The sequence below is a fragment of the Lolium rigidum genome, chromosome 5 (genome assembly GCF_022539505.1).
Source record: "Lolium rigidum isolate FL_2022 chromosome 5, APGP_CSIRO_Lrig_0.1, whole genome shotgun sequence".
Classification (NCBI taxonomy): Eukaryota; Viridiplantae; Streptophyta; class Magnoliopsida; order Poales; family Poaceae; genus Lolium; species Lolium rigidum.
In genome coordinates, this window is record NC_061512.1 from 142,264,166 (window position 1) to 142,280,723 (window position 16,558).

The 16,558-nt window shown below is 41.3% G+C and overlaps 1 protein-coding gene and 1 non-coding gene across 2 annotated transcripts; both read right to left on the reverse strand.

Moving 5' to 3' along the window:
- Window positions 1-1,019: 1,019 nt before the first annotated feature.
- Window positions 1,020-10,404, reverse strand: LOC124656491. Its single transcript, XM_047195224.1, has 12 exons — window positions 10,173-10,404; window positions 9,719-9,826; window positions 9,487-9,624; window positions 8,640-8,960; window positions 7,477-7,843; window positions 6,308-7,233; window positions 6,139-6,224; window positions 5,837-6,055; window positions 5,371-5,499; window positions 4,111-4,458; window positions 1,886-2,001; window positions 1,020-1,318 (listed from the first exon to the last, which is right to left on the reverse strand). The coding sequence occupies exons 1-12, from the start codon at window positions 10,278-10,280 to the stop codon at window positions 1,215-1,217; spliced, it is 2,970 nt and encodes a 989-aa protein (XP_047051180.1). The 5' UTR covers window positions 10,281-10,404; the 3' UTR covers window positions 1,020-1,214.
- An 8-nt stretch (window positions 10,405-10,412) lies between these two features.
- TRNAR-ACG lies at window positions 10,413-10,485 on the reverse strand. The gene has a single exon. It is a non-coding gene; the product is annotated as a tRNA-Arg (tRNA).
- Window positions 10,486-16,558: the final 6,073 nt, after the last annotated feature.

Consider the following 16,558-nt stretch of genomic DNA (forward strand, 5'->3'; position numbering starts at 1 on the left):
AGCGCCGAGTTCGCCATGACTGACTTAGGCGAGCTTCATCACTTCCCCGGCCTTGCCGTTCGACGTGACTCTCAGGAGATGTTCCTCTCTCAGACTCAGTACGCTCGAGATACTCGAGCGTGCTGGCATGAGCTCCTGCCACTCTGCGTCGACTCCCGTGGACACATCGCCCAAGCTCGATGTTGAGGCCAGCCCTCCTGTCGTTGATCCTTCGGAGTACCGAAGTATTGCCCTCCGGTATTTGACGTTCACGCGCCCAGACATCGCTTATGCCATGCAGCAGATATGCTTCCACATGCACGAACCCGTGATCAGCACTTGTTGTTGGTCAAACGAGTCCTTCGGTGCGTCAAAGGCACGCTTCACCATGGACTGCAGCTCACTCTTTCGTCCACGGATCGCCTCGTCGCCTATATGGATGTCGACTGGGAGGGTTGTCCAGACACTCGTCGCTCGACCTTCGGCTATTGCGTGTTCCTTGGCGATAACCTCATCTCGTGGTCATCCAAGCGTCAGCATACCATCTCCCGTTCCAGCGCCGAAGCGGAGTATCGAGTTGTCGCCAAAGCCGTTGCTGAAGCTAGTTGGCTCCGCCAACTTCTCCAGGAGCTCCACCGACCCCTGCCCAGGACTACAATCTTCTGCAACAATGTCAGTGTTGTCTACATGTCCACGAATCCAGTCCAGCATCAGCATCACCATTATTCTTGGACTTTCGATCAAGTCTAAGCGTCCGAGAATCTCCCGTTGCGACCGGCGGGGATGTTAGGCAAACCGAATCATATATTCAGTTAGCATATTTTGTTATGCTCTTCCATATGTAGTGCTCGAGATATTGCATATCAAGTTCAATAAAAAAAAAGATATTGCATATAATCAGGCCATTATGATAGAGGATTAGCATTGATTCTTTCCATGTACATCTTGTACATTTGCCAATATATATGAGATAGCAGGTAAGCCACGATTGTGGGCAATCGTTTTCTCTATATTCCCTCTTTCAATAATAACTTCTTCCAGTAATGCTCTTTTCATCAGAGATATTGACTTCTCGAAGAAGGGCATGGAAAATGAAAGGTAGGCCTTGGGAATGGTTAAAGAGCAAAATTTCTATGGAACTTGAGCCTATGTACACATTGTTAGCTAAGTGCGGAGAACTGAAAATTGCAGGCGCTATACAATTACAGACGTCAGGTAGATTGACCACAACTGCATTACACCCTGGTGCGGGTGTAAAGTGATAGCTGGCAACCATTGTCAGCTGCTACTGCCACTACACTTGATTTGGCATCAACAGCAACACAGGAAACTCGGACACCTGCTGATTGCAAGAGTTGGAAAGATGAAGATGTTATTCACGGAGGAACAGGCAGCGTTGTAACATAAAACAGACAAATCATTCAACTGAGTAAAACAGCATCACACCAAAATAGCACCAGTTGAGAAATAAGCATAAGGACAGTTAATGTACTAATTAAGCTCCTTGCACAGTGAACTATTTGACGGTGCTATTATAAGCTTAATTTAAATGTGGAGTCAGAAAATACAGTAGTGAGACATATTTAAGTAGTAAGTACAGAATAGTTATTCAGTCAAGATAAAGAGTGCAAACCCCATTATCTCACTTGTCTGGTACAAACAGATTAATGTTTTATGCTCTTGCATCCCAAGTGGTTAACCTTTTATAGATGTCAAACTAGTTAACTACTGCCACAGATAAGAGATGAGCCTAGCTCACTTGGTTGTGGGAGTGGACGTACAATACCTCTACCTGGGTTCAAGTTGGCATGAATTTGTTTTCCAATTCATGTTGTCAGGGCTTCCCATACAAATTTTCTTGGAAAAAACTACTATAGCGCATATTTAAGAAGATACAGTCACTTACTGTCGAAGCACTGTGTGCTGGTAAGTTTTCTCCCAGAAGACAATTCCCACATATACAAGAGACCTTCATATGTTCCAGCAAATCCATAGTTACCAGTGACATCTACAGAAGTAGCTCTGAAAAGCAAAATGTGAATCGCTGAGACACTGAGGATAGTTCATGGTATGCACCTAGGTAACAGTACTCATGTTGGCCTGCCTTCACCTGTACAAAATCTAGGCTAGCAACTCTTTGTAGACTCAGTACAGGTATCAGGTAATGCATTGTATGCCATTGAAAACTGATATCAAAGATAAATGACATCAAAATATTCATCTTTTTTGCTATCCAACCCTTTCTTTCTTGATGAGGGGCTTTAAGCTTGCAGATAACTCAATAAACTCCATCAACTAGTTTCCTCATTGTATGAAACTCTATATGTCAGTATAAGTAGGGGTGGCCGGGTGGGCATAGAAAACTGAAACCAAACACCAAATCCAAATTGACCGGAACCGAAACTGAATTCTCAAAAACCAAATTAACCGAGACTAATTTCGGTGCCTAGATGTTATAAACCGAATTAAGATATGTAAATTCGGTTTTGACACTTGGTTAACCGAAAACCCAAAACAACCGAAATATAGGCTAGAGAGCGCAGAAACCTTCTGGCGAGGTGTCCAATGTTGTGCGTTAGCTTGCCAGTCCCAAAGGTAAAATCCCATTAGGAAACTCATTCGCACACACGCAAGTACACCATGTTCGCCTTTTTTATTTTAGCTAAAGCATTCATGTTGATTCAGCTAGCTGTGTATTCGTCTAGAGCACGCATTCACGTAAGGTTCTGGTATTCCAGGATCACACGTGTGTGGTTACTTCTTACTACTGCTTGTATTTGAGATGGCTTCTGACGTGGCGAGTGTCTAGCTGGCTGCATGGCACCATATGGACAAGAGTAAATTGTTGTTACGTACAATGTTTCCCTGTTGGTCTGTCATCTTCGGTCAGATCGGTTAAAAACCGAACACCGAACCAAAAATTTGATTAACCGAACTGACGCTTAATTAGAAAATCGATATTATTTCGATGCTCATTTCTTATTACCTGAATTACTGAAAAACTGAAAAACTCGAATCAGGTTTAAACTGAATGCCCAGGCCTAGTTATAAGGATCATCTGCTGTCCCCTTTTTAAGCAATAGCGTCGAGTTCCATTTTCAACTCAATGGTGTCATCCATATTAGCTAAATATTAGAAGTAGCCAACAAATTGTGTTGTTCACTAAAATATAGAGAGGCATGCAGGAGACCCTTGTGTTTGGGTGAAACTAGGGGAGTTGCATTAAATTTTCATGACCTCTGGAGCAGACGATGAAAGCTTGATATGGCATTCGAGTCTACCAAGTGGATCACATGGCCAGTCATTCCTCTGTAAATTGGGGATGCAGCATGGATCCAGGGCAGGGATTAAAAAACCAGCAAAAATAGCTACAGCCAGTCCTGTCTGACTTTTGTCACAAGTCCAATTATGGCCCAAATGTCACCCATGCCCCATTGGATCCCTGTTTATGGTGAAATAGATTTGATGTATGCACATTTATTATAAGATAGATGACACTAGGCTCCACTGATCCAGAGAGAGAAAGAGAAACAAATGAATACAAAATAACCTCTTTATTGCTTAAGTGGCTGCTCATAGATGTCAACATGTCATCCCTAATGTATGCTAAATTGCTAATGGATAATTTGGTCCCTTAGGATCTGATCCTAAATTTCCTGACTAACGAGATCTTATCCCTTATATGAATGCCCCTAACTAATGCATGCAACAGTAGATGTATCATTACTTCTTAAACAAGACCCAAACATTAAATCTTGAAAGTAAAATTCAAATTTTTGAAAAAAGAAAGATCGCCTATGGAACTTTGCTCTGAAATATAGCTTGCGTGAAGTTGTTATAAAAGGTCACCCTGGGCGAGGACGTGAGGATGCTGAAATTGTATGATTATTATGTCCAGATTGCATCTATGAATTTTGCCAGTATTTGTTTAATGCATTTTTATGTGATTTTCGCAAAGAGCGCACACAAGCAACCCTGGATATGGATCAATACCCATGCTTGGATACCCCAGGGACTGCAAATGAAGGGAACCCATCAAACATAAGATGGTAGTTATTCAAACCTTGACAAGATTGAGTGCAACAATCAAAACGTAACATTCTATAACTGAACATGGAGAAGTGAGGATACCTTGGATCAAATATATTTCCCATAGAAACTTTCTTGTTTGCCAGCAGAGCTAGCCTCCATCGAGCATTGTGTTCTTTTGCTCGAAGGTCGTGTTGATACTCAGCAACTGAAGCAGAAGACACCATAATCCAAACAGCTATATCGTTTCCTGATAACATCAGAATGGACTCCTTGTCATCTTTTCCAGGCATGTCACTCACTGTGATCTCCTGTAACCTTCTCTCTATGTCATCGATTGAAGCATGAACGACATCCTCCTGTAAACTACAGAGGCCTAAAGGGAGAATCTGGAACACAATATTCCCAGGAGCTGCAAAAGTTGACAAAAGTGTTCGCTTGGAGATGTCCCTAAGAAAATTATTGACTTCAAATCAGATGTTTACTGAGAACACTTAATTAGTAGACCAGCAAAACAACCATGATTAGAGCAAATCAAAAGTCAGATAGAAATGTTATGATACAACGACTACATTGATAATGAGCATCCATTTTCAAGTTCTTTTCTTAACACAGAAAGTAGAGTTGACAGAAGAACCCAACAGTATGCTTATGCAATAGAACTGGATTCTTAATCAACTTTAACATACATAGGCTCATGGCCCATGTATATGGGGTATGTACACCAACAATGAGAATAGAGAGAATGATTCATGAAATTCCCCAAATTAACCAAAAGGTTTTATGGCATCCTTTCTGGAGCATTATTTTTCAAAACATAATTTTTCACATTTTGATGAGCCTCTGCACTGAGTGAATACTTTGAACTTTGAAGCACATATTAGTTTTGATTCACCTTATCAGGGAAAAGTCTTTCGTAATTCTGACCTACTCCCTGCTTGGCTGCTCCTAGTTTAATTGTGTCCTAATCTACTTCTATAGCTTGTTGCTAGTTCTACAGTAACTGAATTCTCCAATATACCATTTGTCTTTTGGATTTCGGAAACTCAAAGAGCTTTAGTGTAAACTTGACTCTTGAATATGTGAGGACTCCTAATAAGACGCCCTACATCACGTTCTTCAGTGCATTTATACAGTAGGATACTCATCTGATGATTTGTTTAATTAAGGTAAGACGTCAGATTGTATTTAGAGTCACTGCTGCTAACCTTGAATTGGGCCCTCACTTGGAAACTTGTTTTTGAGTGTCTCGCGGAGAAGATACTGATGAAGACTCGTGCAAGAATGGCCGCACAGCAGTATCCAAACCACAAAGCAACAAAATAAAGATAATGATGTCAAGAGGGAAGGATCCTAACTTACCACAAACAAAAGCCGCCTGCGCCATCATGACCAATAACGAGAGAGCTGCTTTTTGGCATTTTTCTGAGCTCCAGTATCGAAGGGCCCACATTACCCAAACTAGAAATGACATATTCCTCAGAGATTGCACTGCAAATAACACACAGAATACTGAGATTAACTGGTGTCCATCCATGAGTTAATACAGGAAATCTTCAAGTCTAGTACATCATAAGTCTAACCAGGATATCCCTCATAGGAATGTCTAGCAAAAGGCAATATCAACATGAACTTAGTCGCAACTAATGCATTGCAACAATACTGAAAGTATCATAAGTACAGGAATAATTACTCTTCCAAGTTCCAACAATATAACCAGTAACATGGCAATGTGAGTAAAAGTGTAACACTGGAAATGTGTCATACCATGCTGACAGTAAATTCTTGGAGAAGGAAACATTTCATGCTTATAATATATTAATCGTACCTCCATCCAGTGGCCATCATCCATATATGCAAATTTCTGCTGTCTTCAGCTGCTACAACATAATTTGGTTCACATATCAAAAAGCAAGACACTGCCCCATGAGGCACCAATTTGGTCAACAGTGAAATGTAGCCAAAGTTAACAGATACAATCTTCAGAGAATTGTCGTCGCACTGATTCAATTTGCATATGGAGCATGAACAATCAATGTTTTGAATCCTGTCAATAACTTATGTGATTAGCACAAATACAAGGGGTACATCAAACATGTCCTGCATGGCACTCAGGGATAAGATTACAACCTACAACAAGGTGTTCTTATACTGCTAAGAAGGACCAGAAACTGGCCATCAGGTGTAAACTGTATCCCGGATCGTCCAAATGTAGACTGAACCAAAAAAAACAAGAATCAAACAAAGGAATATAATGAGATTTAACTGACAGAAGTTTCTATGCATAGAAAGCTCTTACATTCCCTGTAGAAACCTGCTCCAATGAGGGGAGTAGAAGGGAAGTGTAGCCAGTAAAATAAGGTGGTTCTTCATGGTGATCCTTAGGAGTGATGTTGTACACATAGAGGAATCTCTCACAGCTCTCAGAAAAACCACAAAGTACATAAACATGTAAGCTGCTATTGTTTTTGGTGTTTAACATGATAGACAAGACAGGCATTGGGTGCAGGTAGCAGCCCATAAGCTCTAAATGATCTGACCCTTTTGTTGGTGTTTCTGAGTGTTTGGATAGTAAGCCATTTACATGATTAATGTCAGAAAGTGCGGGACCAGCATGGTGGCCAAAAACATTGTGTCCATTGCCCATGTTCTTGTGACCTGATCCATCAGTGGATATTGATGAGCTATTGCTGATAGCTTCTTTTGAGTCCTTCAACTGCTGCTGGGCTTGTGTTGGTTTAACATCGCCATTACCATGATTGCACTGTGTAGGGTGGGAACCATCATCCATGCCAAACTCTTCCTCTAGGCAAGCAAGGAGCGAATCAGACAAAATATACTGACCTTTCTCATGATCATATACCACATCAGGTATATCTTTGCTGTTGTGTACCTCAACCTGACACTTAGAAAATTCAGCATGATCATATACCACATCAGGTATATCTTTGCTCCGTAGCAACTTTGAGTCATCATTAGGTTCCCTTGAGCATGCATCATCAGACTCATGATGGTGAGCAGCCATAGGTTTGGATGTGTTGTCACCCCCAATCTGTCCATCATCCTCAAAACTATCTGCGACAACAGCTTTTGTGTCAACTAGTTTAGCAATTTGTTCACCACTAGCACTGCTGTCTTTGACCGTTTCACACAGATGCTTCCCACTGACATGTGTTTGAGAGCCATTGGTATTCCCTTCACCAATACTTGTAGGCAGAGTAGCGCCTGTTGAAGGCAAGAGACTGTTCAGAAGGACCATATCATTCTTACACATTAGGACAAAATTATTGTTCAAAGGTTGTGAAGCTCTTAAGTATCATTTCTGCAAGCTGCTTGGCCAAAGAAAATTTCACTTTCCCAAAAAAGAGAGGAACATTTCTTGATTATGATGAATCAATCTCTACAAAGTGTATATTTCTTTTTGCGTAGAATGGAACGTATAATTTCCACAGGATGATCAATAGTTACCTTCGCCCCCATCAGCAGAGGGATTTGGAGCTGAAGCACTTCTCGCTATAACTTCAGGTACTTCTTTCTTTTTTTGCTTAATCTTCCTTCTTTTGTAAGTTTTCGTCAGAAGGGGTATAGCTTGGGGAAGCAAAAATGCCATCATAGACCTGGCTACTTCCTTCTCTGCTAAATCCAGACCAGACTTTTCAGAGTCTAAATAAGAACTAGAAGATAACCCATCTTCTTGAGATGAATTTGGGGCATAATCTTCCAAACTATCATTAACCAGAGTGCATTTTGAATCAAAGGGTATTTCTTCCAGCAATGGAGGCAAACATCTTGAAATAGAAGAATCCAACAACTGTGCATTACTTCCAAGACCTCCCTTGAACATTGAAAAAAACATCGTCATCAAGCACATGCCTTTCAACTATAATCTTGTGTCACAATTCAGAGTTTCTAAAAAATACGTAAGTAGGCATCTCATATCTGACTACCAGCTAAAACATGACTAGCAGTTTAAGAGCGTGATAATACACATTAGGTTCTTAACATCCTGCTGGGGTAAAGATTAATTTCTTAATTGTAATTAAGACATATTTGCGCATAACCATAGGATTACCAAAGAAATATGTGTAAGCAATTTAAATCTAAGGACATAAGTATAACAGCTATGATCCAAAAATATACCCTTAATTTTTTGAACAAAAAGGGATATGCCAGATAGATATTCAATGCACAAAGCTCTGTGACTCCTTAAGGAAATCAAATGAAAAAGCATATGGTTTCCTTGAGCGCGGTCCTGATTCATGAAGCTACAAAGAATTACCTCAAAGTAGACTAGAGCTACTGTTTAAATTATACTCATGAAATGAAGTTTTTTCAGATGGCAGAAGATTGAAAGAAACTATATGGCAGTAGTGGACTGTTTTTCTCTCTCAGTTCATCCAGCTGGTACAAGTGATGTAACTTTCAAAATATATTCCTCTGGGATGTTTACCAAATATCTGACGGTGGATCGCATCCCGTGCAACAAATGGCAATCTCTATTGCACAATACAGTGTATTTTCATCCATGGTAAGCTGTGATGTAGTTTATTTTTGCAGTTGAAACAAAAAAATATTGTGTCAAAGGTAATGAAAGCATGCTTCAGGTGAAAAAATATCCAGTGTCAACATACCTTTTTTGAACTTTGATGAGCAGATTTATCCAACTCAACATTGCAATTATCAACTGAAGTCAACATATCCTGGTAGTGGGATTTCTTAGCAATAGCTTCCTCCTGGACTGGGTTCATAAATCTCTTAGCAGTTCCATCTGTCTTGGCCAGACAAGCATGCTGCTCTTCATATTCGTCAGAAACATCAGTTGCAGCTTTATCAGTTGACTGTGAAGCGGCACCAGAAATGTTTTGAGAAGACATGTCTATTCCAAATCCAGTCGAATCTACTAGAAGCTGACGGAGCAGTCTCTGAACAGATGCATTTTTAAACCCAAAAAGCTGCATAAGACAATAGAAAAACTAAACATTTATAATCTGTCTAATGGTAAACAGTGCTGAAGGCATGCAAGTATGGTCTGTCGAAAATGTTACTGAAAAGCCAAGATAGCAATGGAACAACTATCTGGATTCGAGTGGTGCAATTTGCGGACGTGCCAGGGCTGTGGTACTCAATTCTAGCACCAATGAGTTTGTCTATATATACAATTCTACATTGTTCTCTTAGTTTTCCTCTAGTGTTCCATTAACTGAAAAAACTGTTCATATACCAAAGAACTGAAATAACTCTAATTTTGTGAATCAAGAAAAAAAGGTTCCACTCATATTCATAGAAGTAGCTTCTGATGTGAATGATGGTAGTCATCTTACTTGTTAAACATGCCTTTATGATTTTACAGAAACTATACATGGAGCAAGACAACACCTTAGCCATGAGCATGCTAATAAAGTGGACTAGGAAAGAGCATTTTCACTGCAATGCGTGGTATCAGGTAACTAAGTAAATGGATATGCATATAGAGCATGCCTCAACACCATCAATCTTCTGTGGGAAGCTCCCCTCCCTCTGCCAGTCCCTGACTTTAGCCCCCGCCTTCTTGTGCAAGTTCTTCCAAGCTATATCAGGGGTCTGTCCTGTTGCGGAATCTCCTTTGGTGGATGTGACCTGCAGGTTGGGCCCATCAGTTTATACAGTGGGACACCTTCCAGATAGCAGCAACTGGTAGTTAGTAATACAGGAGATTGTGTTTTGTGTGGACCTGGAATAAAGGCCCTCTGGGCCCTTCTTTGATTTCCATGGCATACGATGTCCCGGAGAAATGGCGGACGGCATGGTAGCCCACAGGGTACGGGTACCTGTCTTTACCCTTGGATGAGCAAACAAGGGAAAGTGCAAGCACTAGTGAGTAGAAAGAAATAGGATGATTCAAAAGTACACCACCGACCATGAATTTCACATGTAAACTCGACTAACAAGCACTGAATTCGACGCTGAGAACACACATACTAGTTCGGAATTATCAGTAAAATTCGGTCGGTACAACTCAAGAAGATGCGATGCTGCTAGCACCTACTCGGCACCCCAATATTGACGTCGCGATACGGACGCACCGCTACCACGCGGTAATCAACGAGCAAAGGTGAAAGGCGATGGTCAATTTGGAACAGGATGCAAACCCTAGAGAGAGAGAGGGAGGGAGAGGAAGTGCAAACCCTGGAGCAGCTCCAGTACTTGCGCTCCCATTGGGCGCCGCCGCGGTAGAGAGCCCCCGCGAAGACCATCTCGATGAAGCGGTCCCCGTCGGCCTCATCCGCCGCCATCTCCTTTCTTCTTCTCTTCCGCCGGCGAAAATGGCAGAGAAAGAGAGCGAGTGGGGGATTTTGGTTTTGGTGGGGAATTTCGGCTGCTCGCGCGGCAAAAGAATAATGGCGGGAGATCACAAAAATGAAGAACGACTCCGCTGGGGATCGAACCCAGAATCTCTGGTTTCGTAGACCAGCGCCTTATCCATTGGGCCACGGAGTCCTTCATGTCTTTTTTTCTCCTGTATTCTATCAATTAGTTCCACGCTCCTTGTAGCTCCACCTCAGCCAGTGGCACGTACAGCTGCGCAACTTATGGCATTCAGATCCACGAAGCGTAAGAGGGTGTTGAGTTGTGACTTTCAAGTTTCAAATAAGCAGTCGTGGGCTGTGAGCTGTGGCAGAGCTGTTGGCTGCCGATTGTTCGTGGTGAAAAGATTTGAAATACCCTTAGGATAGAGAGAGTTTATGTAAATTCTAACGGAGCAAATATTACATTACAAGGTTGTTATATATTAGAGACGCATTTCCAAAATATAGTACTTGTTCTTATAGTACAAGTTTGTTATATATATTAGAGGAGCACTACCAAAATATAGTAGATGTTCTCGCATATCTACACCCAAAAGACATCGTTCATGGATTTCTAACTATATGGAAGAAGATGGCATATAGTAGCTGTTCTCGCATATCTACGCCCAAAATACAAAACAAAAGTGAAGAGAATATAAACATAATCAATGCATAAAGCTCCCAAATGACACCACCGCCTTCATTGGCATTTGGCACTGATAAAGCCATGTTAGGACCAAATCATCACATATGTTTGACATCACATATTTAAAATGACAACGTAGAGTTGAACTCTTGGCACCGCCACTGTTCGTTGGCATCATCACCATTGCCTCTCATGACACCCTTGTCTCCCCATGGCTACCCACGGACCATCTTGCTGTCAATATCTGATCATCGCAAAGCTCAAAATATGCCCAGCCATTATCATCTAGACCATTTGGGTATATGATCATGATCTTTTGCTCGTTCTCCAACCTCCTGAGAAATTCCTCGTTTCCACCCGCCTCTCCTCGATCTCGGTCCTCATGTCCGGGTCTTCAAGTCCTTCATTTGAGAACAGTGTCCTTCTTTATCGCCATCATGTTAACCAATGATAGATGAGTAGGTCTACTTGATACTTCATCATCAATGTCAGGCACAAAACTCTCTTCAATTGAGCTAAACATACTCTGAAAGAGCATTGAGTCTCCATGTGTGGTTTTGGTAACTAATGACAATCCATATGGACTAATGTTTGCATTAATTTATATTTGTAGAAGTTGTCCATAGGCAATGCTTGAACCATAAGTTGGCTTCAAGGTTGCAATAAGAAGAAATGAAGTGCAAGTTCAGGATAAGCCAACTCGAAGAGATCATATGCTTGAAGCTTGTCATTCATATTGTGTTCATGGATATGTGAAGATGCACCGAAGAAGAAGCTCTCCCATAGTGGATTATGGGGGAGCAATCCGCAAGACTTCATAAAGCAAGCATAATCAAGAAATGTATTCCATCTTGTTGCGGTCAAGATCGTCCTCATCGAGCTCAAGTGGAATGTGCACGGTTAAGGTTAGCTCTTGATAGAGTTTCTTTCTTACCGCTCTCATGGTTTAGTTGGGATATCGGTTTATAGGCTAAGTGTCGTACTATCAAGGGGCTCTCGAGTAAGTAATTCGATCGTATCCTTCAAAGTGCGGTCAAACCTTTGCATCCTTGCATCATATCTCTTGGTTTTTATTTGGATCTTAACCATGTGGTGTATTAGGGCTTGTGGTTATTTCCATGACAAGCTCTATTTCATCGAAAACGGATTTCGCATATATCATTTGTTGCGTTTTCAATTTTGGAGTTTTTCTCCGTTCTTCGGGTTTAAAGGGTTCACTCTAAAAATTATAGAAAATCATATCCCACTAGTTTTCACATTTTCACTTTATGTGGGGGTATCTCTTGCTATCCTCTTTCAAACAAAACTGGTTTCATGTCGATCGGAATTTCGAAACTCTAGATTTTGTGGTTTTAAGTTTGCCTCATTTGGATAAAGAAGAAGGAAAAGGAGAAAGGGCACGGCCGGTACCTCCACCGGAGCATGGCCGATACCTCCACCGGAGCACGGCTGGAGGTACCACCCTTGGTACCGCCCCTGGTACCGCTAAAGAGGCATGCTTACAGTATATGATCCAGCGTGTTGGGCGCACGGCCGGTACCGCGATCGGTACCGAGGCCGGAGGTACCGCCCGAAGTTGGCCGAAGGTACCGGTCCCCCTCTCCACTCCCACGCGCAGCACACTCTCTCTCACTCACGCGCGCAGCACCCACGGGCGGTAGTACCGCCCTTTGGTGGCCGGTACTACCGGCCCCAAGTCGAGCCAGCCCCAATGGGCAGAAAAATGGGGCCAGCTATTTAAGATCTTTTTCCTCTACTTTTGGAGGTGCTTCTTCTTCCTCCCTCAAGCTCCCCACCATTGTTGTTGACCTCTTTGAGCTTGAGATCTTTTTCCCCATCCCATGATTCTTGCATCTATTTGAGAGAAAGATTGAGGAGATCTAGATCCACACTTTGACCAAACCAAATCATCTCTTTGTGAGTAAATCTTTGGGATCTAGTGAAAGTGCATGGAGCCCCCATGTGTGGTTTTGGTAATTAATGACAATCCCTATGGACTAATGTTTTCATTGAGTTATATTTGTAGGAGTTGTCCATAGGCAATGCTTGAACCATATGTTGGCTTCAAGGTTGCAATAAGAAGAAATTGATGAAGGATATCAAGTGTCAAGTATGTCTTGAAGATGAAGATGAAGTGAGCCCTCAAGTTACTTCGAGACATCAACATGATGAAGAATGAAGATATGAAGTGCAAGTTCAAGATGAGCCAAACTCGAAGAGATCATATGCTTGAAGCTTGCCATCCATATGGTGATCATGGATATGCCGAAGAAGAAGCTCTCCCATAGTGGAGTATGGGGGAGCATTTCGCATGACTTCATCAAGCAAGCACAATCAAGAAAGGCGTTCCATCTTGTTGCGGTCAAGACCGTCATCATCAAGCTCAAGTGGAATGCGCAAGGTTAAGATTTGCTCTTGATAGGGTTTCTTTCTCACCGGTCTCATGGTGTAGTTGGAGACCGGTTTATAGTTTAGTTGATGTTCTATCAAGAGGGCACTCGAGTGAGTAACTCGGTCGTATCCTTCGGAGAGCTCAAACCTTTGCATCCTTGCATCATCTTTCTTGGTTGTTATTTGGATCCGATTGATACGTCTCCAACGTATCTATAATTTCTGATGTTCCATGCTAGTTTTATGACAATACCTACATGTTTTGCTCACACTTTATAATGATTTCATGCATTTTCCGAAACTAACCTATTAACAAGATGCCACAGTGCCAGTTCCTGTTTTCTGCTGTTTTTGGTTCCAGAAAAGCTGTTCGGGCAATATTCTCGGAATTCGACGAAACAAAAGCCAAACATCTTATTTCACCGAGACGGACCAGAACACCGAAGGGGAGACGGAGAGGAGGCCCAGGGCCCCCAGACCACAAGGCGGCGCGGCCTAGAGGGGGGCGCGCCAGCCTATGGTGTGGGCCCCCCAGGCACCCCCTCGCGCCGCCTCTTCGCCTATATTATCCCTCGTGACGTGAAAACCCTACACCAATTGACGAATCTCCAGAAAGACTCCAGGGGCGCCGCCGCCATCGCGAAACTCCAATTCGAGGGACAGAATCTCTGTTCCGGCACGCCGCCGGGACGGGGAAGTGCCCCCGGAAGCCATCTCCATCGACGCCACCGCCTCCATCATGCTCCGTGAGTAGTTCCCCCATGGACTACGGGTTCTAGTTGTAGCTAGTTGGTACTCTCTCTCCCATGTACTTCAATACAATGATCTCATGAGCTGCCTTACATGATTGAGATTCATCTGATGCAATATGTGTTGTGTTTGTTGGGATCCGATGAATTGTTACATTATGATCGGTCTATCTATAAAGTTTGTGAAGTTATTGTTGCTGCAATCTTGTTGTGTTTAATGCTTGTCACTAGTGCACGAGTGGCATGATCTCAGATTTAAGCTCTATACTTATTGCTTAGATTGTATCTACAAGTTGTTTGCACATGTCTATGTCCGGAACCCGAGGCCCCGAGTGACAAGCAATCGGGATAACTAGAGGGGAAGGCTTAGGTATGAGGATCACATGTTTTCACCAAGTGTTAATGCTTTGCTCCGGTGCTCTATTAAAAGGAGTACCTTAATTACCAGTAGATTCCCTTGAGGTCCGGCTGCCACCGGCTGGTAGGACAAAAGATGTTATGCAAGTTTCTCATTGCGAGCATGTATGACTATATATGGAAAACATGCCTACATGATTAATAATCTTGATGTTCTATCTTAATGATATTTCAATCCTATCAATTGCCCAACTGTAATTTGTTCACCCAACACTTGTTATTGGAGAGTTACCACTAGTGAAGATAGCTGGGAACCCCGGTCCATCTCTCATCATCATATACTCGTTCTATATGTCATTGGAAGTAGTATCAACTATTTTCTCGGTACCATTGCCTACGTGTTACTTAGTATCGCTGCTGTGTTATCTGTTACTATTGCTCTCATATCACTCGTTGCTTTCACATCACCCCTGTTACTAGTGCTTTTCCAGGTGCAGCTGAATTGAAAACTCAGTTGTTAAGGCTTATAAGTATTCTTTACCTCCCCTTGTGTCGAATCAATAAATTTGGGTTTTACTACCCTCGAAGACCATTGCGATCCCCTATACTTATGGGTTATCAAGACTATTTTCTAGGCGCCGTTGCCGGGAGGCATAGCTCTACTCATAAGTTCACCTGGGGAGTACACTCTACCTCTCTCTCTGTTTTTATTTTATTTTGTTTTGCTTAGTTTACTTTTGTCTAGTTTATTTGTGCTTAGTCTATTTCTGTCTAGTATTATTTTGCTTAGTTTACTTTTGTCTAGTTTGTTTTTGCCTTGTTTTATTATATACCCAAAAATCCATAAAAATTTGAAAAACCGAAAAATTAAAAACCGTTGTTATGGGAGAACCCACAACCTATTTGGAGCTTATTGAAATATACATGAATTATAGAGAATCAAGAACGGGTAAAGTTATGAGTGTTGTGATAGAAAAATTGAATACAATTGCTAAAATCTTGCTTAAACGCCATGATATAAACTGTTGCTCTAAACAGGATACTAAACATCTTAAATTTCAATGTGGCTTTAGTGAAGAAGTTTTAATTAAGAACTATAATTGGAATAACTATATTCATTTTGGGTTCGAAGAGGTAGAACAATTTGTTTTATTTATGGGAACCTCTGAGATAGAATCCTTCATGGCTAAAAATTATGAAACTTGTGTTGCTTGTAAGGACCTTAAATATTATGTCTCTTCTATCCTTAATTTTTGCATAGAAAGTTACAGCGATAATCCTTATATCATTGATTATAAAGAGAGACTCATTAATGCACAAGAATGCACTCACAATTTGCAGCAACCTGTGAAAGAAGAAATTGATGAACCTGAAAACTTATTGGATGAAAAAGAGGAGGAAATTGATGAACCTGAAAGCTCATTGGATGAAAAAGAAGAGGAGAGTGATGAACAAAAGGAGGAAGAATGGATTAGCTACCCATGTCAACCTTCTAATGAGAGTAACTCTTTATCTCTTACACTATTTGATTGTCCTCCATGCTTACCAAAGGAGGTGAATGTTATGTTCCTGTGGATTCTCTTGAAATATTCCCTATGAGTAAAACTTGTGAGAATAATTATGCTACTGTTATTCATGATAATCCAGGCTATTTTGATAAATCTTATGATAATGCTTTGTTTGTGCCTGATGTCGAAATGCATGGTACTAAAGAGTTTTGCTTGGCAAATGTTTATGATAAATCTCTAGATGATGGTACTATGTTACTTGATACTATTAATTGTACTACTAATGAAAATGGGATTGGAAAGGTCTTGACTTTATCTAGGAGTCCCATATCTTTTGAGATTGATCAATCATCTTGTTATATTATTGATAAAAGTGGTTTTGAAAGTTTTAATCCCATTATTTTTGAGCTTGATAAAAATTATGTGTTCGTGGATCATGAAAAGCATGCTTTATGTGATAGTTATATTGTTGAGTTTATTCATGAAGCTACTAAAAATTATTATGAGAGAGGAAAATATGGTTGTAGAAATTTGCATGGTACTAAAACACCTCTCTATATGCTGAAAAATTTG